This window comes from Quercus lobata, chromosome 7 (assembly GCF_001633185.2).
Source record: "Quercus lobata isolate SW786 chromosome 7, ValleyOak3.0 Primary Assembly, whole genome shotgun sequence".
NCBI lineage: Eukaryota > Viridiplantae > Streptophyta > Magnoliopsida > Fagales > Fagaceae > Quercus > Quercus lobata.
In genome coordinates this window covers 37,978,325-38,005,260 of record NC_044910.1, presented here as the reverse complement: position 1 = coordinate 38,005,260, position 26,936 = coordinate 37,978,325, and the positions used below count along the sequence as shown (strand labels likewise).

At 35.9% G+C, this 26,936-nt stretch overlaps 5 protein-coding genes across 9 annotated transcripts; 1 reads left to right on the top strand and 4 right to left on the bottom strand.

The window, feature by feature from the left end:
- The first annotated feature begins 779 nt into the window (after window positions 1-779).
- Window positions 780-3,642, top strand: LOC115953316 (uncharacterized protein At5g41620-like). Its single transcript, XM_031070921.1, has 3 exons — window positions 780-1,527; window positions 1,604-1,723; window positions 1,804-3,642. Exons 1-3 carry the CDS (start codon window positions 1,030-1,032, stop codon window positions 3,217-3,219), a joined length of 2,034 nt encoding a protein of 677 aa, XP_030926781.1. The 5' UTR covers window positions 780-1,029; the 3' UTR covers window positions 3,220-3,642.
- A 496-nt stretch (window positions 3,643-4,138) lies between these two features.
- Window positions 4,139-8,268, bottom strand: LOC115953695 (bifunctional nitrilase/nitrile hydratase NIT4B-like). Its single transcript, XM_031071455.1, has 5 exons — window positions 7,686-8,268; window positions 6,433-6,612; window positions 5,226-5,519; window positions 4,705-4,986; window positions 4,139-4,552 (listed from the first exon to the last, which is right to left on the bottom strand). Exons 1-5 carry the CDS (start codon window positions 8,182-8,184, stop codon window positions 4,407-4,409), a joined length of 1,401 nt encoding a protein of 466 aa, XP_030927315.1. The 5' UTR covers window positions 8,185-8,268; the 3' UTR covers window positions 4,139-4,406.
- Window positions 8,269-9,943: 1,675 nt separating this feature from the next.
- On the bottom strand, window positions 9,944-14,104 carry LOC115952824 (IAA-amino acid hydrolase ILR1-like). The gene is made up of 6 exons (XM_031070121.1): window positions 13,951-14,104; window positions 12,499-12,801; window positions 11,421-11,546; window positions 11,005-11,319; window positions 10,528-10,656; window positions 9,944-10,445 (listed from the first exon to the last, which is right to left on the bottom strand). The coding sequence occupies exons 1-6, from the start codon at window positions 14,089-14,091 to the stop codon at window positions 10,023-10,025; spliced, it is 1,437 nt and encodes a 478-aa protein (XP_030925981.1). The 5' UTR covers window positions 14,092-14,104; the 3' UTR covers window positions 9,944-10,022.
- Window positions 11,461-19,675, bottom strand: LOC115952825. 5 transcript variants are annotated; one of them, XM_031070125.1, is made up of 2 exons: window positions 19,363-19,674; window positions 11,461-11,546 (listed from the first exon to the last, which is right to left on the bottom strand). In XM_031070125.1, the coding sequence occupies exon 1, from the start codon at window positions 19,585-19,587 to the stop codon at window positions 19,399-19,401; it is 189 nt and encodes a 62-aa protein (XP_030925985.1). In that variant the 5' UTR covers window positions 19,588-19,674; the 3' UTR covers window positions 11,461-11,546; window positions 19,363-19,398. The 5 variants fall into 5 exon arrangements, with proteins under 5 accessions (XP_030925985.1, XP_030925986.1, XP_030925983.1 ...); XM_031070126.1 differs by lacking the exon at window positions 11,461-11,546 and adding an exon at window positions 12,750-12,832 and having other exon boundaries at window positions 19,363-19,675; XM_031070123.1 differs by lacking the exon at window positions 11,461-11,546 and adding an exon at window positions 14,576-14,658 and having other exon boundaries at window positions 19,363-19,675.
- A 1,108-nt stretch (window positions 19,676-20,783) lies between these two features.
- Window positions 20,784-25,218, bottom strand: LOC115954216 (IAA-amino acid hydrolase ILR1-like). Its single transcript, XM_031072125.1, has 5 exons — window positions 24,869-25,218; window positions 22,458-22,583; window positions 22,059-22,373; window positions 21,517-21,645; window positions 20,784-21,430 (listed from the first exon to the last, which is right to left on the bottom strand). Exons 1-5 carry the CDS (start codon window positions 25,037-25,039, stop codon window positions 21,011-21,013), a joined length of 1,161 nt encoding a protein of 386 aa, XP_030927985.1. The 5' UTR covers window positions 25,040-25,218; the 3' UTR covers window positions 20,784-21,010.
- Window positions 25,219-26,936: the final 1,718 nt, after the last annotated feature.

Sequence of the window (26,936 nt, the reverse complement as noted above, 5' to 3'; positions counted from 1 at the left end):
AGAGAATATTACGAGATATTATTTAGTAATGCAAAGTGCTTCTTTCTTTTGCATTACCGAATGTAAATGCTCTTACAAGTTTTTTTTTTTTTTTTGGAGAAGCTCTTACAAGTAATTGGTCATACATTTTCATTTTCTTTCTTAATGAACAAAATAACATGAAGTATTAAGCGTGTAAGCAACTCTGTTGCTCATTTCCTTGCTAGACGATCTAAATCAGGTAACGAGTTACAGGTTTGGCTGGACTCTCTCCCTGATGATTTAGCACTCCTTGCTTCAAGGGATGTTCTGTAACTTCCTGTTTTTTTTATTATTTGGCCCCTGGGTCTAGTTTCTTAAAAAAAAAAAAAAAAAAAAAAAACATGAAGTAGCGTGTGTATATTCTAAAATGATTTTCTTTAAAAAAAATCATAATTACAAATCCCATATTTTCCTCATTTAACTTACCCTAAGAATCTATTGTAATTATAATAATAATAGCTACGGCAGTGATTTGACTGAACAACTAAAAATTTTTGGTTGGACTTCTCATTCAAGCCTAGCTCCTAAACAAAGCCTAGTTTGAATTCAGGGGGCCATCCCAAATCCACCGAATTTTCGCTATTCACATAAAAATTTTCAAAAGCCACGCTGTCGCCGAATCTCTTCCCTCTGAATTAATATCAGACGGTCTCTCAATTCCATTATAACCACAACCACCTCACAAAATTCATCCCCTTTCAACCACTCCTTTATTGACACGTGTCCACACTCACATGAATCACACCGCTTCTGATTCCTACACCTTTCCTTTTCCTTTACGCACTTTACAATTACGCCCCATGGAAAAGAAAAGAAAAGCTTACAGTCTGCACTGATCGAAAAAATCTTCTAGCAGCAGTAGTGGAATCCATCAGTGCTCTCTCAAACTCAAACTCAAACTCAAACTCAGAAACTCATCTAGGGAAAGAGCTAACATCTTTCTTTCTTTATTTTAAACTGTGCGTTTAGTAGTATGATCTAGAAGTTTCTGATCGAAAGAAAGTGATAATGCCAAGACAAAACAGAGGAGGTGGGGTGGATTTGATACCTGGAAAGATCAGAAAGCGAGGCTGCACGTCGTCGGCGTCTTCGTCTTCGTCGATACTGCAAAACTACAGGTTCAAGAGAGCGATACTTGTTGGGAAGAGAGGCGGATCCACTACGCCCGTGCCTACATGGAGGCTCATGAGCTCGTCTCGATCTCCTGCTTCTGCATTGCGCGGTGCCTTGGACTCGCCCAAACCGAGCGGCCTCAGAACCAAGCATCAGCATCAGAACCAATCGCAGCAGCCGCCGCCGCCGCCCGTCTCGGCGAGGAAGCTGGCGGCGACGCTTTGGGAGATGAATGAGATTCCATCGCCGAGCCCGAGCGTCAGAGAGAGCTCCGACGAGCGGCGGATGAGAAGGAAGGAAGCGATCAGAGGTAGAGAGAGAATCGCTCGGTCCATGCACTCCGGCTCTCTGCCGCCGCATTTGTCCGATCCGTCTCACAGTCCCGTTTCTGAGGTTCGCGATCTTCTTCTCCTGTAGATTCTTTTGCTTCTTTTTGAAAAATTTTGCTATTAAACGCTGCGTTTTGTAGAGAATGGATCGGTCTGGAACTGGAAGTCGTCGGAGACAAACGCCGTCGATTTCTCAGAGACTTAGGCTCACGGATCACCACAACGGCTTCGATGCTCTCAGCAATGCTAGTTTAATGGAGGTACAATCAAATTTCTTCGGATTACTTTGAAATATTAGCGAATTTATTTATTTTATTTGAACTTTTTTTTGGTGAAGCAGATTGAAACTAGATCTCGAGCTCAAACTCCGAGCGCATGTACATCGACAGTTGGAGTGAAAACGCGTTTGAAGGATGTTAGTAATGCTTTAACCACATCGAAAGAGCTACTCAAGATTATCAATCGAGTTTGGGGCCATGAAGATCGGCCTTCGACTAGTATGTCGCTTATCTCGGCCTTACATGCCGAGTTGGAGAGGGCTAGGTTGCAGGTGAATCAGCTAATCCAGGATCAGAGGTCGGATCAGAGCGAGATAAGTTACTTGATCAAGTGTTTTGCGGAGGAGAAGGCGGCGTGGGAGAGTAAAGAGCAGGAAATTGTGGAGGCCGCGATTGAGTCTGTGGCGGGTGAGCTTGAGATGGAGAGGAAGTTGAGGAGACGGTTGGAGAGCTTGAATAAGAAGCTCGGGAGGGAATTGGCGGAGACGAAGGCGTCTCTTGTTAAGGTTGTGAAGGAATTGGAGAGTGAGAAGAGAGCGAGAGAGATTGTGGAACAAGTATGTGATGAATTAGCTAGGGATGTTGGGGAAGATAATATAGCTCAAGTGGAGGAGGAAGTGAAGAAAACTCGTAAAGAGGTTGAGGAGGAGAGGGAGATGATGCAATTAGCTGATGTTTTGAGAGAGGGGAAAGTTCAAATGAAACTGGCTGAGGCGAAACATCAGGTTGAGGAGAAGAATTCGGCAGTTGATAAGTTGAGAAATCAACTCGAAGCTTTTTTGGGGACTAAAAGAGGGAAAGAGAGAGGAGGGCGGAATTCTGTAAGTCATCATCAAAGGAATGATGATGACATTGCTGCATTGTTAAGTAGAACTCGCTTTAGTTCCTATAATTCAAGTGACGAAAAAGATGAGGATGGAGGAGAAGTAGTGGAAGATGGAGAAGAGTGTGAACAAGTCTCAGCTGAAAGTGATCTTCATTCGATAGAGTTGAATATGGACAACCATAACAAGAGCTATAAGTGGAATCATAATTCCGGATTTGGTCATGATCCAAGAATGGCTCAAATTGAGGAAGAAGAAACCAGAGGAAGGAAGTCTACCTCTGGGAGAGCACCGAGGAGAAGCACTACTTTGCAAAGGAGTATATCTGATGGGGTTGAACTCCATAATTCGGATAGGTTAGATTGGGGGAGATTGTTGGAGATTGAAAAGCAATCTCAGGGAAAAGGGTATGCAGATGAATTGATGCAGGGATATAAATCAGTAAAGGGTCTAAGGGACCAAATGTTGTCTAATTCTGGGATGGTTTCCCCCAGAGTTAGTGCTAGTCCAACACGACAAATGGGGCCGCCTTGGCCTTCCCGTGATCTTGTCAATGCAGCTCAGGAGAGAACAGCTATGGCGCAGGGTGGTTTGAAGTCGAGGCTAGCAGAAACCGGAGGTGTAGGCCACAATGCAAGGAAATCCAGGCGGTGAAAATCACTCTGTTTGTGAACCAATGCTTTTGCTTGCATTCTCCACCGGCACTGGACCTATGACGATGGATGCTGAATGCAGAAGGGACTAGTTTGGAGGAAGCGCTTACTTGCAAAGCCAATCCGAGAAAACTTAACAGATGGTGAAAGGTGTCTTTTTGTTGATTTAAGGTTGCTATCCCTCATAGCAGCTCAAGTTGCAGCAAGCTCAGTTTGCATTAGAATGTTGTCTGTTTGTAGGAATATTTGTGTCTATAGTTTTTCTTTTTGTAGAAAGTTGTACTAATTAAGCGAAGTTTCTCTTAAATACAAATACTTCTAGTATTACTGGGACAGAGTATGCTAGGAGTATTGTGTACTCGCGGCTATTTGTAATATTTCTCGTCCACCTTGAAGGGTATCTATATCTGACTTTTTTGAATTATATCCTAAAGTTTTATTATTTCTGGATGAACTTGAACATTGTTATTGGTTTATTATCATACTAGAAAGAGTAAGAGCACTGCCATATCTCATAACCCAAGTAAAACCCAGTATTTATGAATGCCACCTGAGAGATGGATTCACATCCTTTTCTAGGATACAAGGAACCAGTATTCACAGTACCACTGAAGAGATGTATTTTTGTTTCGGTCCCCTTTGAGGATTGAAGGGCATCGAAAATGGAACTTTTTGAATTATGCTTAAGCTATATTAGTCTTGGATGAAATGCCTAAAGAGCAATGTTATTAACTTATTATACTCTGAAGGAGTTAAAAGCACCACAATATCTGGGGAACCAGTATCTTTATCTGGGGAACCAGTATGAACCAGTATCTTTGAGTAGAACTACTGAGATTTATAGGGGTAAAAAAAAAATCCTTTATTTTTTGAAAGAAACCTACAAAGGCCAAAATCGAAAAAGTCGAAATCCGGAAAAATATAGGACTAAACATATTCATTAAACTGTGAAAGATAATACATTCCCCGGGCGTACTCTTAAGTTTAAACACCAAAATTGCCCAAGAAGCAATTATACAACATGTTTGATTCTTCAAACGTAATTTGACAAATGGTGACCGCTAGCCAACCTTTGTACATCTTCTAAACATTACAAAAGGTATACAAAAGAGTAAATTAGCTGTTTGGCATGAGGAAGACTAGAAGTTAATTCCAGTAACTCGATTTTTCTACACAACTATGTCACCATCACAGCTCATCAAAAACTTCAGATTTCACTGCAGTTTTGTACCGAATTGGATTGGGTATATCTGAAATCTGATTGACACAGTTTTGTCCAATATTATGCCCAATTCCACTAAAATCTAGCTTTGCTCGAACAATCTCTCCAAGATCTGGAACATCAAGTGTGAAAGGATTTTATCAGATTTGAGAGATAGGTTTGGTCAATCTATCCTCAAGGAAAAAATGCATATACTTTTCAGATTTGGCCATACCAAAAATGGCCGTTCCCAAACATGTAACAGTCATAAGTATAAATTCTTACCTAGATCAGCTGAGATGAGGGATTCCCCTTGGTAATTAGGTCCTGCCAGAATGGTCCCAGATGGTGATATAATAACACTACCTCCAGCACATATGATTGTATCCATGGATGTATTCCCATTTGAATCTCCAGAAACACATTCTGGTGACTGCAGATAGTCTTTCCTTCTGCAGAATTGGTTTGCAGATAGAACAAAGCAGCCACCTTCTAGGGCAATATGGGTCATTGATGCTCGCCATATCTCCCTTGCTTCGGCTGTAGGCGCACAATATATTTCAATGCCTACATGTGGTGGCAGGAGGATTAAACAAAAGAGTGAAGAACTATGGTGTGTAAGGAGGCTCTTGAATATAAATTATATAAAGAAAGGGAACACAGAACAACAACCCAGTTTAAACCTTAGAGAAACAACTGACTGAGACAGCCAGTTGTTTCACAGTAGAGAAGGCATTAATAACACTAGGTGTTCTCTTAATAAGTAACTATGGCAAAGCAGCAGATAAAAACGGCAAAAGGTATACCTTTAGAATATAACTGAGTTCTTAGAGAAGGCATTCTATTGTCCCAGCAGATAAGGCCACCTATTTTTCCAATTGGAGTCTCATATATATTCAGTGATGATTTCTCTCCCGACCACCACACTGCACATTCTGATGCCAAAGGCATTACCTTTCGATGTTTTCCAAGATACCGGCCCAAGGAATCAAAAAATAGAATGGCACTAAAGAGTGAGTATCCCACTCTCTCAACTACTCCCATCACCAAGTGAACTTTATATTTACCCGAGATTTTAGCAAGCCTGTCAACCTCAGGACCTGTATAAACAAATTACAGTATAAATATAGCCACAGCAAGAATAGACCTACATTTACTAGTGATTTCTATGAGTTACAAGATAATGTAATAGAGTGAGTAATAGTATAGCTTGAAGCTTGAAATATTGACTAGGCATAAAGTTGTTCAGCCTCTATTAGCAACTGGCAGCACAACTGATTCTTTTTTGGGTAGACAGTAGACACAAACTTAGTTTATGTAAAAAATTTAGATTTAGCATCAATAAATTTTTTTTAAGGTAAAAATAATTTTATTGAAACAAGACTACCTCGTGAAAATAGACATGAAATGGCCTTAGTTTTAGCATCAATGCACGTATGTTCCATCTGTTTCCCTTAATTTGGATGCCTTGCAACTCAATCTTTTCTCAATTCAGTTTGTAGTTTCTCACATGATAATCATCAATATGTGGTAAGAGAACTGCAATTGTACTTTGTTCAAAAAAATTATTGCAATGAGGCTTTTAGTGTAGGAACTACACTTGAAGTAGGAGAAAAGCAAAGCTAACATACTCTAAAATCTACCTTCATAAGGTCTCCTCAAGCTTCAAAGAAATGAAAGAGATTATTTATTGATCTAAGTGCACAGGAGTGAGTTTGTGTCACACAGAGAGAGAGAGAGAGAGACATTGACATATATGGTAGAAAACAAATGAACAAAACAAGATAGATAGATAGTGTAACCACTAACCAGGAGGATACTGTGTACTCTAAATTCCACAAATTTCATGGGTTAGCTGCCTGAACACATGCTTAAGCACATTTGTACAGGGCAACTTACTGGCAGCAGTTCAGAAATGTACACTAAGAATCGCATATCTCATGCAAAAATATATTTGGCATGTAAACTTTGTGCCAAAGGCAACAATTTCATTTTCATAGAAAGGGATTGCACCTGGCACATCAATAGCTGAGGCAAAGTACATTTGGAACTGCTTGTTTTCCCAGGTTAGATGGGTATCTGTTAAACCCTCAAACATCACTGCATGTGGATAACCACCAACAAATGCTTCTGGAAACACAACTATTTGTGAGCCATATGCAGCTGCACCGGCAATCAGTCTCTCTGCCTTATCTGCTCACAAGAACAGGACAATGATCTAATGGTAGCAAGAACAGGAAAATAATGTATCTAAACTTTTTAGCAGATAGACTCCTCAAAAGCACCATTTAGCCATGACTTTTGCCATCTTAAACCGTAATAAAAAATTCAGACAACACATAAAAAGGCATAGAACTAGATTTATTTAGATCACACTAGAATGTCACTGTTTCCCTACTTTAATCAAATGAAGGTAAACTAAAGCATAAAAATTGTGTTCAGCAATATGAAAATCATTGTAATCATGAAATACCATTATATTGCCCCCTTGAAAGCAAAGCAAATACAAGAAAACCCATGATCAGGACATTAAAAAGGAAAAAAAAAAAAAAAAAATATATATATATATATATATATACACACACACAATAAGGCTAGAGACAATCTCCAACTGCTTGTGGACCAGAAAGTGCATTCTTTAACCAAAAACAAGGGCCCATATATCCATTCTTCTAGCCTCATAGCTTGACTATTAATCTAAAGCAAATTCATGCTCTCTCCAATGCAGTGTAAATAATTCAGTAGAAGATGAAAAAAAGAAAAAAAAAATAAGAAGCCAATTTCATGACACTATCTAATTTTCATGTATGAATCCCTTAAAACAACCCCAAAAAAGGTTAACAAATCTTCCTATACTTGTTTTTTTTCAATGTTTTCCATATTCATTGTGAGTTAAAATCATCCCAAAAAATTGAAGAACAACACCCAAAGTTACAAATTTTTTTTTTTTTTTTAAATAAATTTTTTTTAAAAGCCATGTGGGAAATGTGATAAAGACAAGAACATTAGGTTGGACCATATACCACATCCGGTGGTGGGACATAAAAAAAGAGCAATCAGAATCTTTCAAATCATTCTCTTTGAAAAAGTTCAGGTCCCACATGATAAAAATTCTAGAAAATCTAAAGATACAGACCAAGATGCTGGTGTATCATAAAAAACCGTAGAAGCCAACATTTTCCCAGCAACCAAACAAGAACAAAACAACAAAACAAAAAAAAAAAACCCAAAAATAAAACAAACCGAAGTGAGTGAGAGAGAGTTACCCAAAGTTGCTGGGGTATCATAGAACACTGTAGAAGCCTGAACCACAGTGGCTCTCACAGTGGGTCTAGGGGAAAGAGTCAAGGCCTTGTGCTCCACCAACCCATCTTCCTCCTTTTTCACAGGCATGTACTTGGACTTGGGTAAAGTTAAACTCGGTGGGACTGAGTTCGACGAGCCCGAGTTACGGCCAGAAAGAACAAGGTCAGGTCGAACCTGACTGAGCAGCCACTGGATGGTCTGGCCATCGGAGCGGTGACCCAACTCCTCAGTCAGTCGGAAGATTCCGGGGCAACAGGTAATGGGTATCCGGACCCGCCTGTGTCGCCCATCTACTTTGGTGTGTCGGTCTTTAGTGCAACGACGACGTTTTAGCTGTTTTTGTTCCTGTTGCTGTTGCTGTTGTTGAATGATAATCTGTGAATCAGGTGCGTTAAGGTTGTCATCCTCAACGTTGCGTTGGGGTTGTAAGACTAGTTGTACCGACTCTTCAAACTCCATAGATTCATTTGCCAATGTTGTTTGAATGCGGAGAAAGTGAGAAGTGAGAAGAGGAGGATTTATGGTACTCTCTACTCACTGTGCGTTTCAGTTTTGAGCTTGTCAGCTTTTATTACTACTTTTTACCTTTTACCACCACTTTTTATTGTTCTTAAAAAAAAAAAAAAAAACTTTTTAGTTTTTACAAAAAAAAAAAAGATTATTATGTATGAGTATGAGTATGACATTGATTTTCCCAGTTCATCAATTTTTTTTTAGTAGAAATATTCCCAAAAACTTTACTATGTATGACATTAAATTATAGGTTAATTAAAAAGACATTTGGAACGAAGTTGGAGGGCAGTAGAATCTAGTTTGGATTCTTTGAATGTAATTTACTTTATGATAGTTATTGATATGTTTTGATAATTATTGTTTCTATATAGCGAATTATATATTTTAGCATTAAGCATTTTCCATGTGCAACAATATATGAAAGGTGTTGATTCTGTTGATCAAAGTGAACCGAATAGTAGATTTAATAGACCGAAAATAGATTGAATGGATTAAGGTGGACCGAAATAAACTGAATGGATTAAAGGGGACTGAATTAAACTAAGATGGACCAAATAGACTGAAATGGATCAAAATAGACAAAAGTGAACCAAAGTAGACCAAATTAGACTAAATGGGACCAAATGGACCGAGTGGATAGAAATGGACTGAATGGACCAAATTGGAGCGAATTGGACTAAGGTGGACCGAAATAGACTGAAGTAGACCGAATAAAACCGAATGGACCCAATAGGACTGAGGTGGTCCGAATAGACAGAAGTGGATCGAAGTGGACCAAATATAATGAATTGGACCGAATTGGACAAAATGGGACTGAAGTGGGCTATTTTAGCCTGAAACGACTTGTAATTTCAACCTTTTTCCTTGAGACTGTTCGAACATGTTGCACACTAGTTTAAAAGGCATCACTTACAAGTTACAAATACAAAATTTGAATTTGGTAAGCCAAATATAGAGCCTGCCAAAGGTATTGTTCATATAAAATTTTTCTACCGAAAAAAGAAAAAGAAAAAGAAAGGTGAACATACGCATGGGATGTTGCTGCAGGCTTGCAGCTAATACTTATGCCTTTGTTTTTTTGGGCTAGCCAGTAGCCAGACCCTACTATAATCTTGGGTGTTGGACAGGTTAGTTCTTTAAAGTTTGAAGAAATAAAATTTCAATATTATTATTTTTCCTCTGTTTATGTTTGATGTAATTTTACCTCATAAGAAAAGGATTGCAATCCTAAGTTTGGAAGTTTAAAAAAGGAAGGGGAGTAGAGTAGAGAGAGGGAGAGTAATTCAATTACCTTATTTGGAAGTTTTTTAAGAAAGGAGGGGAGAAGTTTGGAGGGGTTTCAACCACCTCTAATTCTTCATTTTTAATTCCCCTAAATTGAAGAGATTTGGAAGGAGAGTAGAGTAAATAAATTATTAACTAGATAAATTTCTCAATTTACCCTTTCTAAATTAATAATAGACCAATGTTGCAAGTTCATTTTCAAATAAAGATAAATTTGTCTATTTTAATCATTTCCTCTCCTCTCCATCTTAATTTTTAAAACATCTAAACAAGGAGAAGGGTTAATTACTCCTTTCCCTCTTACTAATTTTAAAAACATCTAAATAAGGTGGAGGGGAACCATTCCCCTCTACTCTCCTTTACTCTCCTCCATCTCTAAACTTCCAAACAGGCTATTAATGTTTAGTTAGGATTTGTGATATAATGATAACCACACATTTATTACTATTATTATTATATTATCATTATCATGCATGTTTGCCTTCGTACATTGATGTGTCCTAGAGTTCTTCATTTGGAGAAGTAGAAACAAACCCATGTTTCTTGGAAGTCTCAACAACATGGTTTTTTAAGTATGAGGTTGCCACAGCAGCATTAAGTGCTGCACCTATTGGAAGAGCCTCTTCATCAATAAAAAAGTAAGGGGAGTGCAATGGCTGATTTGACTTCTGAGTCTCATTTTGTATCCCAATCACAAAAATTGCAGCAGCTGCTTTTTGTGTGAAAAAGCTGAAATCCTCTGCTCCCATGGTCACTGGGAGAAGCTGAACATTGGGTTTCCCAAGTAGGCTCTCACCAACCTTCTTCACATGTTCATACAGTGCTTCATCATTTACCATCACTGGATGAGGCATGTGTCTGCTATCCTCCATGAAGTCCACCATGGCACTGCATCTATGCACATCTGCTTGTGTTTCTATAACCTGTAAGTGGATTATGCATGGTTATCTACTACTTGAGTGGTAATGACAGAAAATTGTAAAGGTCAAATAATGAGTGTTTCACCTCTTTGATCCTTTCCTTAATGTAGGCGAGACCTTCAGTGGTCAAGCTCCTGAAAGTTCCTCCAAACTTCACTGTCTCTGGTATTACATCGTGTCTTTGACCTCCATTTATGAATCCAACAGAAACCACCTATATGATTTAAAAGAATGGATCAAATTTATTGGTTCTCTATTGTTGATAAGAATGTGGTACTACAGGCTATTGTTGTCAATCATTAGAATTTGGTTCAAGACATGAGATCTCCAAGTTTGATTCTAACATATAGGTGGCAATATCAGACAAATTTGATTGATTAAATTAGAATAAATTTATATTTTTTAATTAGGAGACAGAGTGGAGATAAGCTAAGAACTCAGTACCACTTGTTATGTAATGCAATAATTTACTGTTTGTCCCAAAAACTAAACTTCTTAAAAAATTGTGAATTTAATTGTTATTCTACCATTTTGATTATAGATAAAGGGAACCATATAATACCCTGGACTGTAGAGGATCGGTTTCTCGAGATACAATCTGTTGGAGGGCAAGGATTGAGAAGGCTGCTGCGAGAATCGGGTCTTTAGTCTCATGAGGGGCAGCTGCGTGTCCACCTTTCCCTTGAATTGTGACTGAGAAGAGCCCAGCACCAGCAAGAATTGGTCCAGGACTGGAGGCAATGACACCAGTGGAAAATGATGGTAAAACATGTATACTCAAGATGGCATAGATGTCATTTAGAGCAGTATCTTGCAACATATGGTAAGCACTGGCATAACTCTCTTCTCCAGGCTGGAAAACTAGTTTCACAGTTCCCTGATAAACATTGGCTTAATCAATTAGCAACCACGAAAGTAGGGAAAAAAAATTCTTCGTTATTGTTATTGTTGCTTATGATTGCAAGATATTAGAATTACCTTCAATTCATCTCTTTTGCTCTGGAGTAACTTGGCTGCTCCAAGTAGCATTGCTACATGGGAATCATGACCACAGGCATGCATCTTGTCTTTGATCTTGCTCTTGTGGTCCCAGTCTACTAATTCCTTTCAAATGGTAATATGTTGATTTCATGGATAAGACACATAATAGATCAGTTGGTTAAATTAATAGCTGCACATAATGGCATCATCAAATAATTATATGGAAACGTTTAGTATAAGTGCCCCAACAATGGGCTAGCCAGCTCCAATTAACCAAAGCAAGGAGCGAGTTCATATGGTTTTGGTCCTTCATGAATCATGATATCTAGGGGCTTTTGTTCAAAATCCATAATGGGACAAGTGTGTGTCACAGAGAAGGTTAATCAGAGTTGCCACCTCATAACTTCGTAAGACAAAACTCCTCTCTAATCCAAGTCCTGCTAAGTCTAACCAGGAAATGGAGTCAACCCGACCTCTAAACAGTGATCTACCTAAATTTGTGGTCAGTGGTTCCCTAAGCTTCTTAAGCTAAAAATATTCTTCTCCCTTAAAGACATTGCATATGATGCTGTTTGTTTCACTATCGTAGTGAAAGATTAAGAATCCAAGGCAAGTGAATCACTGCTTGGTATGCACGCTTTGCCTTATGGCTTAATGTAAAAGCATCCCCATTATCAATAAAGTAGTGCAAGCTAATCTTATTCTCCCAGTCTTGAATACATGAATACTAAAGTTAAGCCAGTGAATCACAATAATACTTGTTTGACAACTTCAAAACCAAAACTTTTACAACAAAATTGTGCACTCAACAAATGCCAAAAAGTTGCTAACTATGCAATTAGAGTTTTTCCTTCTTTTATTTGTCAGCGTGCAATCAGAGTTTGGTAAATGGCTCATTGCAAGGTTGAGAAACACGCCTAAGGACAGCTACATGTGACATGTGAACAAAAGCAATAACAACCAAGTCTTAGGTGAGTTTTAAATTCTCAACAGGGTAATCAAGATCGATCACAAGTAAAAGCAAGGAGATAGAAAAGAAATGAAAAAAAAGTGAAATGGGAGAGGGAGAGAGAACCTGCAAGGGGAGAGCATCCATGTCAGCTCTAAGAGCAAAAACTGGTTTACCCCCAGACCCAATAGAAGCCACCACTCCAGTCTTGGCAACAGGCCACTTGTATTCCACTCCCATCTTGTCAAGCTCAGTTCTGATGAGCTCACTTGTCCTGTGTTCCTCAAATCCCAGCTCTGGGTACTCATGGATTCTTCTCCTTAACCCTCTCATCCATTCAAAGAACTCGGGCTTTCTCGCCGATTCCAACAACTCCTGACTCAACAACTTTAGCTCCGAACCATAACCAGCCTCCTCCAATGCCCAAGACTGGAACAAGAATGCTGATAGTAACAACCACCTTGACAAATCCATTGTTTGCAATGTTTGTTGAGAAGTATTCGTTGGAAATTTATATAATAACTTTCATTTGCCACTAAAAGAACTCACGTGTGGGTCACATACGAAATTATTGAAGCTCAAATTTGTACTCATGCGTGAGTAAGCACTTCTCTCTCTCTCTTTTTGCTGAGTATTATTCTTAAAAAAAAAGCAGTTTTACTGGGTTGGAACTGTTTTGTCTGCCCTCCTCTGTAAATTACTTGCTAAACTGCTAATCATGTAGATGAGAAATTTGTTTTTGCTTTTGTTTTTTTTTTTTTTGAGAAAAAGTTAACGGTTCATTTGGTTGATGGGGTGGAAAAGTGAAAGAATAGAAAATAGTAAAAGGATGAAAAAGTAGAAGGATAAAAAAGATTTTAATTTGCCTCCTCTTTATTTGATTGGGATTGGAAAAGAGGAGAATGAAAAAAGTGAGTTTGTATAAATTTATGTATATACCCTTGTTAAAAAATGACACCCAAGTAAAACCAAAAAAGTGATAAACAACTAAAAAAAATCAATTACCTAAATTTATTAAAAAAAAAAAAAAGCATGTCCAGAAAAAAAAAACATCACATCTAAACCAAAAAAAAAAAAAAAAAAAGCTAAAAAAAGAAAAGAAAAGAATATGAGCACTGGACAAGCTTGCCCAATTAAAAAAAGAAAGAAGCAGAAGAAAACACAAAAGAAAGCAAAAGAAAAAAGAAAAGAAAAGAAAAGAATATGAGCACTGGACAAGCCTGTCCAATAAAAAAAAAAAGAAAAAAAAAGTGTGAAGAAGAGGGTATTTTTGTCTAAAAATAATGTCTAATTTCTCTCGTAAGTTTTCTCTTCATTTTGAGGAGAAAACTTTTTGGTTAATCCGAGAAGAAAACACGTGAATCCTACCATTTATTTTCCTTCTTTCCCACCCAATCAAATACACTACAAAAAAATTTTTCTTCTCATTTTCTCTTCAAAGTTTTCCATCAACCATATTTCACTTCCAAACAAACACATCCCAAGTGTTGCATGTTAGTTAAGATTAAATGTATGTTTTCTTATTTACGTGTCAATAAGGATGAAAATTCTGAAAGGACAAAAGCTTGAAAATCGTACCATACTAGAGGATATGCTGGAATCTAGAAAGGACAGTGAGGGAAAACGTTTCTTCTGAAAATGATTCATCACAAAGTAACGGTCACTTCCAAACTGAGCTATGCAGTTGCCATCATCAAATATGTCCAAACATGATATCATCTTCAACAAATTGGTGGAGTAGAAAAATCTTCACGCAAGAAATGACTTCCAAGCTGTATACATCCAATGTGATGAACCATGATCTAGTTAACGCAGTGGTCATCACAGTGGGCCTCGGTAAAAAGACCAAAGTTGTGTATATTCAGCGACCCTTAGAAATAGGACATAAGCTCTTAATTGCAGCGTAGACTAGATAGACAATGCCAACACAGACTTGTACTTTCTTCCTAGTTCCCCGAGAAAAACATGCTGCACACCAGTGCCACAGGTACTTTAAGCCAAATATAGAGCCCGCCAGAAGTTTTTTGTTTTTAATACCAATGAAAAGAACAAATATGGTGCCCTGCTCTTTGTAGCAAACCTACGAATACAATGAAGCAATGGGTGCTTATAACAGAGAAGAAAACTCGTGCCAACAATCACGTTGTCCAGGTCACAATCTTACTTACATATCCTCCAAGAAAATTTCTTTATTGTCACCAGTCGGAAAATGATATCTTGCACATTCTTGCCAAGAGGTTACTTCCAAAGCTTGAAGAGGTTACTTCCAAAGTCAAATATGCTTAACTAGGTCATAAGTAGGACAATATTATTCAGGAGGGACATATATTATTATTATGGACAAAACTTAGTTATAGTACTTTAAGTATTGTTTCTTAGGTTACCCTTTTAAAATTTAGCTATGTGGCTACTTACCTAAAAAAATACACTTTCATCTTATGAACATGACATAATTTTAAAAGGAAAACCTAAGGAACAACACCTAACTTTTGCCCTATTATTATTATTATTATTATTATTATTATTGAGAATGGAATTGAATCAAATGGTCCTTTAACTGCCAAAAGCCTTGTACCTATTTCATGAAATACTAGATCTAAAATATACGAATTTTATTGTTGTAAGCAGAAAAACATATTATGGACGATCATAGTACTAATGGAAATAGACAACAGGGTCAATATGAAAACAAATAACAAAGGGCAAAATGAAAATTTTGAAAGTAAAGAAACAAAGTGAAAATAGTCCCAAACTTTATGTGCCAAAAATGTAATTTAGCCTAGAAATTACATAAGCTTCACAAAACACATCAATTTTTCTAGGAGGTTTAGAAAAGCATCCAAACACTTGCTACAATGATGGCACTAACAATATGTTTTCACCCTTATAAAGGAGCTTTGTTTTTGTGCTTGTGAGATGATATCGTCCAAAAGCAAATTCAATCGGACCAATCCTCTCAGAAACAGCCTCAAAAACTATTTTAAGGAAGCATCTTGCTCATGCCATAAATCTGCTACATTCCTCGCGCTCTCAGTGGGTTTTCCTTAATCATTCCTGGCATTCCCATAGCATTCCTATTGCCATGCTTAGCACTTGCACTTTACCATCTAAACATTACGAAATTCAAAAGAAAAATGACTTATCAAAACAATCAAGACACTGTCAAAATTAACCATAGGATCTATGTGTTTAAAAAGCTTGCAAACAGATGGAAAAACCAGTTTAGTTGAGAATGTTTTAAAGTAATGCTTCAATTTTATTTATGTTTTGAATTCAAATATTACGTACAATATTCTGAAGCCATGAACTTATTCAATCACACAAAAGTAGGTGAAGCCCAAAAATTTCCCATTTAGGACCTCCATCCTGCCTCAACTTTGACACTCAAAAGAGTCAAAACCCATAACAATGCAATAAAGTACTTCTTAAGTTGTCCTTTTTCTGTAAGCCGAGAACCTCAGGGATTATGCTAAAACTCAAGCAAGGAGATATGAGATAACAGCTAAGAGAGTTCTTCTATGGTAGCTATGAGTAACATACCCACTATGATTTTAATCTCAGCCTTTTGCTTAAAGCAATGCTTGAGACACAAATTTTCCTAACAATTTTTTCACAACTTGCTAAGATGGTAAGTTGTGATTATCAATTTCATATGGATCCACCTGTAAATAGGGAGCAAACACTAAATTGATATTGATTATACAATGCTATGCATTAGAGATCATTTATAAGAAACCTAGCCTTATCCTAATGTGATCCTAGCTAGTAGGACTATGTACCTTGTCTTGCAAATACAGTATCTAACATCACCATTAACATCACTTTTACTATGTACTAATGATGTAGGACAACCTAGGCTTCCCACCTAGATTAGTCCCACCGTAGACCTTAGGCTTCCCACCTAAGGTGTTTGAATTCACCACCAAACAAACACAATGAAATCTTTGCAAATAATCTCAATAATAATCATAATTTGTGAATACAAAAGAAATCATCTAGAGATTTATATGCAGCTTCTAGAAATCACAAAGATAAGGATAAACTCTCCTAAACAAATCTTAAACAATTTCAAATACTAATCTGATAATCCTAAACAAAGGATAATGATGAACAACTAATCCTAACCAAACTCAAATATCAATCCAAACTAAACAAATAACTCCATAACAATCTGAAATTATCCACGAAAAATTTAAAATGAAATTTTGAAATAACTTTTGGTTATGCTCCTGCATTATATATTCCCCTGGTTTAAGAAAACTCGACCTCGAGTTTTGTGGTGATGACTTTGGTGTGTACTACTTCCTTCAAATTAGAAATCACCCTAGGAAGCATTGAGAGTAGAATAACCTTCAATTCCACGACACCATAGAGCTCCTCTGGAAACACAAAATCAATGTGTTGAACATGCACAATTTTATCTTGAATCATAGTATCAACCTTTTGGACTTCATCAACCTCATGGATCATGAAGGGCTCAGTAGCACGTTCATCAGAATCAACCTCCACATCAAGTGCACCCTCTAAATCTTCTCTCACTTGTTGAAATTTCTCTTCTTGTGTAGACTCTATAATAGGTTCTTCTTGCTGCATGAATGTTGATACATCATCTATTGGCACTTGTACCTCCTTTTCAACATTAGTCTTTCGTGGAACCTGAGCATCCTTTTTCTAAGCAGAAGAGTCTAACAAAACCTTTATTATTTTTCTTAAGTCTTGAGCTATGGCGATGAGTTCTTGACGGAAGGATGAGGTATTTTCTTTTTGAATACTATCTTTGTGGTGTAGAAAATTCCCCTAAGAGGATTGAGGTTGATGAACATATTTCTCTCTAAGTATTTGTTTCATTTCATTCCAATCAGTTATGGCAGGCTAGCTCCTTCCTTTGCGATGATTCTCGATACTACTATGCCAAAAGTCTCTAGCTCTAATTCTCAATTTCAAGCTGGCAAACCTAACCTTATTGGCATCTGGCAGACATATTTGATCAAAGAATTGATCCATCTCATCTAGCCAATTGATGAGGGTCCATGGATCTGGTCGTCCATCAAATATTGGCGCTTCTAAGACTACCATGAGTCACAGGAATAGATTTTCAACAATTTGAAATGAACATTTAGTGGACATGATTCCCACGGCTAGAGCAATAAGTGTTGGACCTTGATTGGGCTGGTTTAGTGACCTGGTGCTGCCCTGGACATGGGTCACTTGGCTGAAGCAAAAGAGGAGGACTATGGACTCCTCATGTATCTGCTGGAATGTTCTGCTTTTGACTATTTTTTTTTTTAAATGACAATATTCAAGAAAAACTACAACTTAAAACACTAGAGACGGAAAATTAAGCTAAAAGAAACTAAGGCTTCAGAGGAAACTAAACAGGTAACACAGAGAAAAAATATCATGGAGGGCAGCGCTGGATTTGTCGGAGAAGAGGCAGCATGGACTCATTATGGCTGTCATCAGTGCTCAAAGGTGGAGATCGGTGCTTGCGAGTAGCGGCATGGAGAGATTGGTGATGGCTTCTTGTATTTCAGACCTGGCAGTGTGGGTTTTGCAGATCTGAATCTGTGGTTTTGTATGGGTTGGATCGAAAATGGGTTTGGGGTGACTGGTGAGAGAGTTGCTGTGACGGGTTATTGATTTTGTTTTGAAGGGAATAGGGTTCTAAGTTTCAGAGCCTTGCATTGGGAAGAATGGTGGGAGTACAGGTTTTGTGGCTTTTGTGGTGGAATTTGGCTTCTTTGTTTCTGAGCAGAGATGGCTTGATTGGTGGTAATTGCAAAGATCTTGTGAGACATGCTTGGAGTGTTGATGATTGTGGGTTGTACCCCTGGTCGGTGTGGGTTTGGGCTAGTCAGACGTGGTTTTGGGTTGTTGAAAGGGGGTGATCGGGTTGAGCTCTGATACCAAGTTGATGTAGGACAACCTAGGATTCCCACCTAGATTAGTCCCACCGTAGACCTTAGGCTTCCCACCTAAGGTGTTTGGATTCACCAACAAACAAACACAATGCAATCTTTGCAAATAATCTCAATAATAATAATAATAATAATAATAATAATAATAATCATAGTTTGTGAATACAAAAGAAATCATCCAGAGCTTTATATGCAGCTTTTAGGAATCACAAAAATAAGGATAAACTCTCCTAAACAAATCCTAAACAATTTCAAATACTAATTTGATAATCCTAAACAATTTCAAATACTAATCCGATAATCCTAAACAAAGGATAATGATGAACAACTAATCCTAACCAAACTCAAATATCAATCCAAACTAAACAAATAATTACGTTACAATCTGAAATTATCCACAGAAAATCTAAAATGAAATATTGAAATAACTTTTGGTTATGCTCCTGCATTAACTAATCTAATCGTAACAGTTATTAGCAATTCTGAAAAAACCTATGAAATTTTTTGTGTAACTAGATTTATCGTTTTCTTTATATTCTTCAAGAAATGATGGAGATTAAAACATTTCAAATTATATGGCTATGAGCATAGTACCTTCAAAAGGCACAAAGGTATATTAGAATTGTTCACAGCTAAAATTGCCACCAGAAAGTCAAAAACACAACATGTTATTGTTGAGGCCTCAACTATTTTCATCAAGTAAACCCCAAATTTATTCCATATATAAACTGAACTTTCCCAACATTCTCAACTACAAATGTGTTTGCCTAAAAAACACTACATTTTGGGGTCTCTGGAAATTTGGTTTTTAGTAACAATCAATTTCGTCATGTTATTTTCAACTTGAAAAGCTTGGTGGGTCACCATCAATTTGGTCCTTACATTTGATAGCAGTGAAAACAGTCATGCTATTTTCAACTCCCAGACAACTTAGAGCCAATTAAGTTTAAAATGACATGACCAAATTGTATGTACCAAAATGATATATTTGCCTAAAAAAAGAGTACAAATGTGTTTTGGCAGGCTATATTAATCAATACTTCACAGTGCAAAAATTGACAGAAATGTTTACCAAGAGCGTGGTGGTTGTTAATAGTAACAAATTAAGCTAGTCGTCGAGAAGCTTCCTGAGGCTCTGTTTGACGAAATCGCTTCGGGCTTTGGCACGAGCTTGTTGGGGTCCTACGTTGGCGTAAGAGAGGTGAATCCCAGCCGCCAAGAGTGAAGCGCCGGTGACGAAGAAGCAGACCGTCACGCCTAGCTGTCTCGGCGTTGGTGGATATGACCACAGCACCATATCTGCACTGTTTTTTGTGAATTCGGAGAACTGTTTGGTTGGTTGAGGAGAGATGGGCTTTTAAAGTCCCAAGTGTTTGGAACTGTACGAGGTTTGTGATCATTTGATTTTGGACCTTGGACTGGGCGGTGTTTAGCTCAATGCTAATTGCTAACCTAAATCTCATTACTGTTTTCTTTAGAATTTGAGTTTTTTTTTTTTTTTTTTTTTTTTTTGGTCTTCTTTCCAAAAAAGAAATTAAAAAAAGAAGTTTTTTTGGTCTTAGGGTTTTTTTTTAGTGTATATTATATATATATATATATAGAGAGAGAGAGAGAGAGAGATGTGTATTCAACTCATTAACTTAATCTGACTTAACTTGATGAATACGATGACTTGGGTTGGTTTTGCGTGGGTTGGGTTGTAAATTTTTTTGAAACTTGGGTTGGATTGGACTTGAGTTGGCAAGTTTTTCAACTTAAATAACTTGACTCAATTCTATATACTAATTTTAAAAATATATGTTTTTGAGAAAGATTTAAAAAATATATGTATTTTAGAATTTATTAGTTTGAATTATTTTGTACTTTGAAACTTAGTTTTGATAAGATTAGAATAGTACGCTCAATTTTTCACATTGTAATCATTTGTTGAATAATGAGGTTAAATAGTTGAATGAAAACTCAAAATTTTTTTATTAGGCTTGACACAATCATTCCAACTTGATGGCACAATTTAACCTAACTCAACCCATTTAGTTTGGCTTTTAAAGCTACCATAGATTGGGTTGGGTTAGGAATTTCTCAACTCAAGAAGATCAGGTTAAGTTGGATTATTCAGTTTGCATAGTTGACCTATACACACCCCTACAATGACCTATTGTTATTACAAAAGAGATGGACTAGGGCAAAACCTCCCCCCCCCCCCCCCCAAAAAAAATCTTTGAAGTGCCAGGAAAAGAAACCTAAATTAAATTTTTTTTTTTTTTTTTTTTTTTTTTTTTTTTTTTTTTGGGTTCAATTGATCATTATTTTGCTATTACATGGAACACATATAATCCAAGTAAAGCTTGTAATTCATTACACATTACTCATTAAAAATATATGCATTGATGAAAACAAAAAAAATTAGGTATCACAACATTACAAAAAGACATACACAACTAACTTATTGTGTGATAAACACTTCACAAAATAACATTATCGTAATATTTTGTGGCAAAAGTTATAATTTATATATTTGTTAAAAAATATATAGTTTTTGTCAACATTGTTTTTTTTCCTCATTAATTTTTTCTTGATGTGGCTATACCTTGTTCTGAAAAGGGTTGCAATCCTAGATGTCTATCTACAATTTGTGATACGATGATAAACAGACATTTATTGCTGCTATTATTGTTTTATTGCCATTATTTTGCTTGTTTACATTCATCCAGTAATGTGTTCTAGAGTTCTTCCTCTGAAGAAGTGGAAACAAGCCCATGATTTTTGGAAGACTCAACATGTTTATTTAAGTATGAGGTTGCCACAGCAGCATTAAGTGCTGCTCCTATTGGAAGAACCTCTTCATCAATAAAAAAGTAAGGGGAGTGCAAAGGCAGATCTGACTTCAGAGTCTCATAATTGATCCCAATCACAAAAATTGCAGCAGCTGTTTTCTGTGAGAAAAAGCTGAAATCCTCAGATCCCATGGGCAATGGGAAAAGCTGCACATTGGGTTTCCCAAGTAGGATCTCACCAACCTCCTTCACATGTTCATATAGTGCTTCATCATTTACCATTACTGGATAATGCTTGTGTCCGCTGTCCTCCATGAAGTCCACCATGGCACTACATCTATGTACAGCTGCTTGTGTCTCTATAACCTGTAAGTAGATTATGCCTAGTTATCTACTACTTGAGTGGTAATGACAGAAAATTATGAAGGTCAAACAGTGAATGCATGTTTTACCTCTTTGATCCTATCCTTAATGTAGGAGAGACCTTCAGTGGTCAAGCTTCTGAAAGTTCCTCCAAACTTCACGGTCTCTGGTATTACATTGTGTGTTTGACCTCCATTTAAGAACCCAATGGAAACCACCTATATGATTCAAAAGAATGGATCAAATTTATTGCTTTTATATTGTTGATAGGAACGTGGCACTGCAGGCTATTGCTGTCAATGGATCAGTTCAAGTCATGAACCCTGAAAATTTGATTCAAACAGAATTGGTGGCAATATCAGACAAACTTGATTTAATTAGAGATTTAGTTTCAGAAAATTTGATTAGAAATGGATGGAATATGAATGTGAAATGATCTAATATGATCAAATTAGAATAAATTTTTACTTTTTACATGGGAGTAAGAATGGACATAAGATTCGAATTTATTAACACTTATTCAGATACCATGATTGATTAATTACTGTCAGTCCAAAAGCTTAAATTATTAGAAAATTGTGAATTTAACCATTATTCTACCACTTTAATCATGGATAAACAGCCTTATTACCTTGGACTCTAGAGGATTGGTTTCTCGAGATACAATCTGTTGGAGAGCAAGGATTGAGAAGGCTGCTGCGAGAATTGGGTCTCTAGTCTCATGAGGGCCTGCAGCATGTCCACCTTTCCCTTGAATCGTGATTGTGAAGATCCCAGCACCAGCAAGAATCGGACCAGGACGTGAGGCAATGACACCAGTAGAAAATGTTGGATAAACATGTATAGTCGAGATGGCATCGATGTCATTTAGAGCAGCATCTTGCAGCATGTGGTAAGCACCAGCATAACCCTCTTCTCCAGGCTGGAAAACTAGTTTCACAGTTCCCTGAAAAAAAATTGGCTTAAGCAAAGGAACAAAACTTCTTTGTTATTGTTATTGTTGCTGATGATTGCGGGAGATTAGAATTACCTTCAATTCATCTCTTTTGCTCTGGAGTAACTTAGCTGCTCCAAGTAGCATTGCTACGTGGGAATCATGACCACAGGCGTGCATCTTGCCTTTGATCTTGCTCTTGTGGTCCCAATCTACTAATTCCTTTTAAATGGTAATGTTGATTTCATGGATTAGACACATATATTAGAGCATATAATCAAACAATAGCTGCACTATGTGCATCATCAAATAACCATAAGGAAATGATTAGTACGTGCTCTGACAATGGGCGTTTGTTGGAAATAGCGGGAATACCAATTGAGCTATAAAGTTCTTAGCTAAGCTCTTAAAGCTAAAGATATTCTTCTCCTTTAAACACACTGCATTATAGGCTGTTGTTTTACTATCATGGTGAAAGATTGAAAATTCAAGTGAATCATTGCTTGGCATATACCGCTTTTCCCTTGTGGCTTAATGTAAAAGCATCACCTTTATTTGTACTGAAAGCTTTTCTTATTCTTTTTTCCTGTGTTATGATACAAATACTAAAGTTAAGCCAGTGAATCAGAAAAGCACTTGTATGACCAAGGGTGGAGCCAGGACTTTCTATTTGGGGGTTGAGTTTTGATACAAAAATATAAAATGATAAGCCATTGATTATACAAAAGATTTATTGTTTGATATTAGACATGTTCAAAAATATAAAATAAAAAAAGAAGTTGGTAGCTCTTGTAAAAATTATGCTTAAGGAGAATTTTTTTTTTTTTTTTTATATAAAATAAAATTCATCTCTTATAATTTCTATAGTGAAATTCTAAAATTTTCAATTTCAGTACAAATTATTGATCAAATTGTCTTCTATTATATATTATAAGATATGTATGATGCAAAACTTTAATAGATGCACAAATAGCAATTTTTACAATAAAAAATGAAATCAAGAGGAAAAAAAACCTTGCCTTTTTAGGGAAAATTCACTTGTAACAAATTAAACCTTATAGTTTCAAAAGTAGCAATTTAAAACATGATGTATTAAAAAGTTACAAACTAAACTCTTTATTTTCATAAGTAATAAATTAAATCTAAGGTTTCCAAAGTAACAAATTAAATTCTCAACCTATATTGAACCTCAAAAATAATAGGTTGAAGTTTAATTTTTTCATTTTAAAACTTAAATGCCTAATTTGTTACTTTTGGTTTTAGAATATTTAATTTGATACACTTCTTAAATTATAGGGTTTAAAATATGTAACTTTTTAAGAGCATCTTTGGACTGACTTAAATATTTTGGAGGAGGGAACTTAAAATTTTTTTTCTTTTACCCTTATTCTTTAAAATGTTCATTATTATTATTATTATTATTTTTTTTGATGAACTAAAATGTTCATTAGTTATACATACTATAGAAGGATTTTTAATAAACCCCCTTCCTTGTGAGTAGTTCGGCTTACCTATGTATGACAACTTCAATTCTAAAACTTATAATCAACAAGATTGTCCATTCAGCAAAGGCCAAAAAGTTCTATCATTTTCGGACAAAAAAAACAAAGGCCAAAAAGTTCCTATAAAAAAGAAAAGAAACTTTTTTTGGTAACTATGCTCGCAATTAGAGCTTTCCCTTCTATTATTTTGTCATCATGCAATTGCACTTTGGTAAATGGCTAATTTTCCATGGTTGATAAACACACCAATCAAATTGAAAACAACAATAACAATAACAACCATGCCTTGGGTCATTTTAAGATTACTAATTAGAATTAGCCACACATAATACGAGGAATTAGTGGTGGAGCCACACGTATGCTTGGGGGTGCCTCGGCCCCTCCAAAATTTTTAATTTTTTTTTCTTACAATTTAGGTATATTTTATAAATATTTAAAGGTTATATGAAAAAAAAAAAAAAAAAGGAGTTGGCCCCCCTAAAGATCAATTAATTTAGTAATTTTTCCTAAAAGAAGAGAGTTTAGAGTTGATATACAATTGCAATAGAATGAAATAAGTAGGTAGTAAGTTTTGTGAGTAAATAGTGGAAGTGTGGAACCCCTAATTTTTAGCTCAATTTCAAATCCAATTAATGCGTTCAAATCATTCAAGATTGATAATATATGCAATTTGGTTGAAATTTCTTATTTTCAAGATTTTATCAAGGGAAAAAAAAAAACTCATATGATACTTAATTCAATTATAACATTGTGATATTGATTTCTTACACACAAATATATCATGTGAATTTTTTAAGGAAGTGTCTATTTTTTATTTAAGTTTATCTTGACAGAATAGTTCAGCCCCCTTAACTCAAAATTCCTGATTCCACCGTTGCGAGGAATAACAACAATTCAATAACAATTAAGTTTTCGATTCTCAATAAACTAATCGGTGTCGACCACACAAAAAGATAGAAAAGAAAAGGAAAAAAAAGTGACATGCATGGGAAAAAGAGAGAGAACCTGTAAGGGGAGAGCATCCATGTCGGCTCTGAGAGCGAAAACCGGTTTCTCTCCAGACCCAATAGAAGCCACCACCCCAGTCTTGGCAACAGGCCATTTGTACTCGACTCCCATCTTGTCAAGCTCAGTCCTAATGAGTTCACTCGTCAAACCCCAGCTCTGGGTACTCATGGATTCTTCTCCTTAACCCTCTCATCCATTCAAAGAACTCGGGCTTTCTCGCTGATTCCAACAACTCCTGACTCAAAAACTTCAGCTCTGAACCATAACCAAACTCCTCCAATGCCCAGGACTGGAATAAGAATGCTGATAGCAACAACCACCGAGTGATGAAATCCATTGTTTGCAATGTAACTTGAGGAGTATTGTTGGAAATTTAAATAACTTTCTTTTGCCACTAAAAGAGCTGTCAGTATCACAAGAAATTATATTACAGCTCAAATTTGTACTCATGCGTGAGTAAGAACTAAGAAGTTTCTCTCTGGATTGAAAATGTTTTCTACCCTCTATAGTAAAATTACGTGCTAATTAAGTATATGAAAAATGGTGAAAAATTAGTAAGTGTAATTGCATAGCATTACTCTTTTTATTAACTTCTTGTATGAGAATTGAAATATTTGGTTCCACCAATTACAACGACTTTTCATGCATCATTTTTTCTTCCTCTTATATAGTAACCATTAATTAACCACTAACAAAGTGGAATTGAAATTCATTGTTTGTCGTATATATTGGAATAAATGAGTTGGATCCACTTGCTGTGTGAGAAAAAAACAAAAAAAAAACACTTACATGATATAGGGTATACCTTCTTTTTATATATTGAATATTGTTGGAAATTTAAATTGTAACTTTGGGTATGTTTGGTACGCTGTAATAGCTCCTATAATGGAATAGTTATTCATATGTAATATCAATTCGGTCATTTGGTTGCATCTTTATTACATGGATTAGCTATTATATTGGAATAACTATTCTTTAAATTGAAAAATAACTATTCCTCTTTAAAATGGATGTAATAGGCTAATAGCTATTCTTTAGTGTATATAATATGTTTTAAAATTAATATATTTCCAAAAATATAAAATTTCCTTAACAACCAAACTTATGAATAGTAATAGTTATTCAATTATAATATCTTCTATTTCTAATAATAAAGATTATTATTCCTAATGTAATCTACATTCAATGTACCAAACATACTCTTTGTTTTGCCACTAAAAAGCCCAAGTTCATGTGGATCTGACAGGAAATAATTACAGCTCAAAAATTGTACTCATGCGTGATTAAGCAGTTCTTTCTGGATTGCAAATTGCTTTGTCTGCCCTCTTTTATTTAAAATTACGTGCTAATTATGTATTATGAAAAATTGAATAAAGTCTAATTTTATAGCGTTAGCATTACTCTTTCTTATTTACGTGTCCGGTGTCCGAATGGATAAAATTTCTGAGAATATAGAAGGTTTGTTTTAATTGTAAATCGTAATATACTAGAGGATATATTATAATCTAGAAAGGAGACTAGGGGAAAATAACGTTTTTTCTAAAAATTATTCATCACAAATATGACGTCAATTTGTACATATAAACCATCCAAAAAAGAAATGGTTTATATGATTTTTTGTACAAATTGGTGAGGTGGAAAAATCGTCACCCAAGAAATCAAATCCAAGCATTTGAATCCAATGTTATGAGTCATGATTTAGTCCACAAATCACAATCAAAAGATCACCAAAGCCTAGAAGAATATTTAATGTGCTTAGAGATATATAATAAGTATAGGTCAAAATGCAACAAAGAACTCTTAAGTTAGGGTTAGTTGCAATAAACTGATTTCATGAGTTATCAATTTTGTATTATTGATTGTTGAGGTTTAAGAATTGTTCAAATTGATCACTCTATTTTAATTTCCATTAACTATAACCAAAAAAAAAAAGAAAAGAAAAAAAGAGTCATATGGTGTGCATGTTACCACTCTACTATTACAAAAAATCATTTTTAAAACAATATGTGCATAACACATGACAATTTTCTATCAATATAGTTAATGGAATTGAGATGGAGTGGTT

What these genes read in the sequence shown, in the direction of transcription:
- LOC115953316 (XM_031070921.1), top strand. Translation starts at nt 1,030, where the DNA reads ATGCCAAGACAAAACAGAGGAGGTGGGGTGGATTTGATACCTGGAAAG. An exon ending in CTCACAGTCCCGTTTCTGAG is followed by an intron (nt 1,528 to 1,603) that starts GTTCGCGATCTT and finishes TGCGTTTTGTAG; the next exon opens with AGAATGGATCGGTCTGGAAC. An exon ending in GCAATGCTAGTTTAATGGAG is followed by an intron (nt 1,724 to 1,803) that starts GTACAATCAAAT and finishes TTGGTGAAGCAG; the next exon opens with ATTGAAACTAGATCTCGAGC.
- LOC115952825 (XM_031070126.1), bottom strand. Translation starts at nt 19,587, where the DNA reads ATGGTGCTGTGGTCATATCCACCAACGCCGAGACAGCTAGGCGTGACG.
- LOC115954216 (XM_031072125.1), bottom strand. Translation starts at nt 25,039, where the DNA reads ATGAGTACCCAGAGCTGGGGTTTGACGAGTGAACTCATTAGGACTGAG. An exon ending in TGGATGCTCTCCCCTTACAG is followed by an intron (nt 22,584 to 24,868) that starts GTTCTCTCTCTT and finishes ACCATTTAAAAG; the next exon opens with GAATTAGTAGATTGGGACCA. An exon ending in CCAATCCTCTAGAGTCCAAG is followed by an intron (nt 21,646 to 22,058) that starts GTAATAAGGCTG and finishes TGAATCATATAG; the next exon opens with GTGGTTTCCATTGGGTTCTT.
- LOC115953695 (XM_031071455.1), bottom strand. Translation starts at nt 8,184, where the DNA reads ATGGAGTTTGAAGAGTCGGTACAACTAGTCTTACAACCCCAACGCAAC. An exon ending in CTCAGCTATTGATGTGCCAG is followed by an intron (nt 5,520 to 6,432) that starts GTGCAATCCCTT and finishes TTGTTTATACAG; the next exon opens with GTCCTGAGGTTGACAGGCTT. An exon ending in AACTCAGTTATATTCTAAAG is followed by an intron (nt 4,987 to 5,225) that starts GTATACCTTTTG and finishes CACCACATGTAG; the next exon opens with GCATTGAAATATATTGTGCG.
- LOC115952824 (XM_031070121.1), bottom strand. Translation starts at nt 14,091, where the DNA reads ATGATATCATGTTTGGACATATTTGATGATGGCAACTGCATAGCTCAG. An exon ending in TGGATGCTCTCCCCTTGCAG is followed by an intron (nt 11,547 to 12,498) that starts GTTCTCTCTCCC and finishes ACCATTTGAAAG; the next exon opens with GAATTAGTAGACTGGGACCA. An exon ending in CCGATCCTCTACAGTCCAGG is followed by an intron (nt 10,657 to 11,004) that starts GTATTATATGGT and finishes TAAATCATATAG; the next exon opens with GTGGTTTCTGTTGGATTCAT.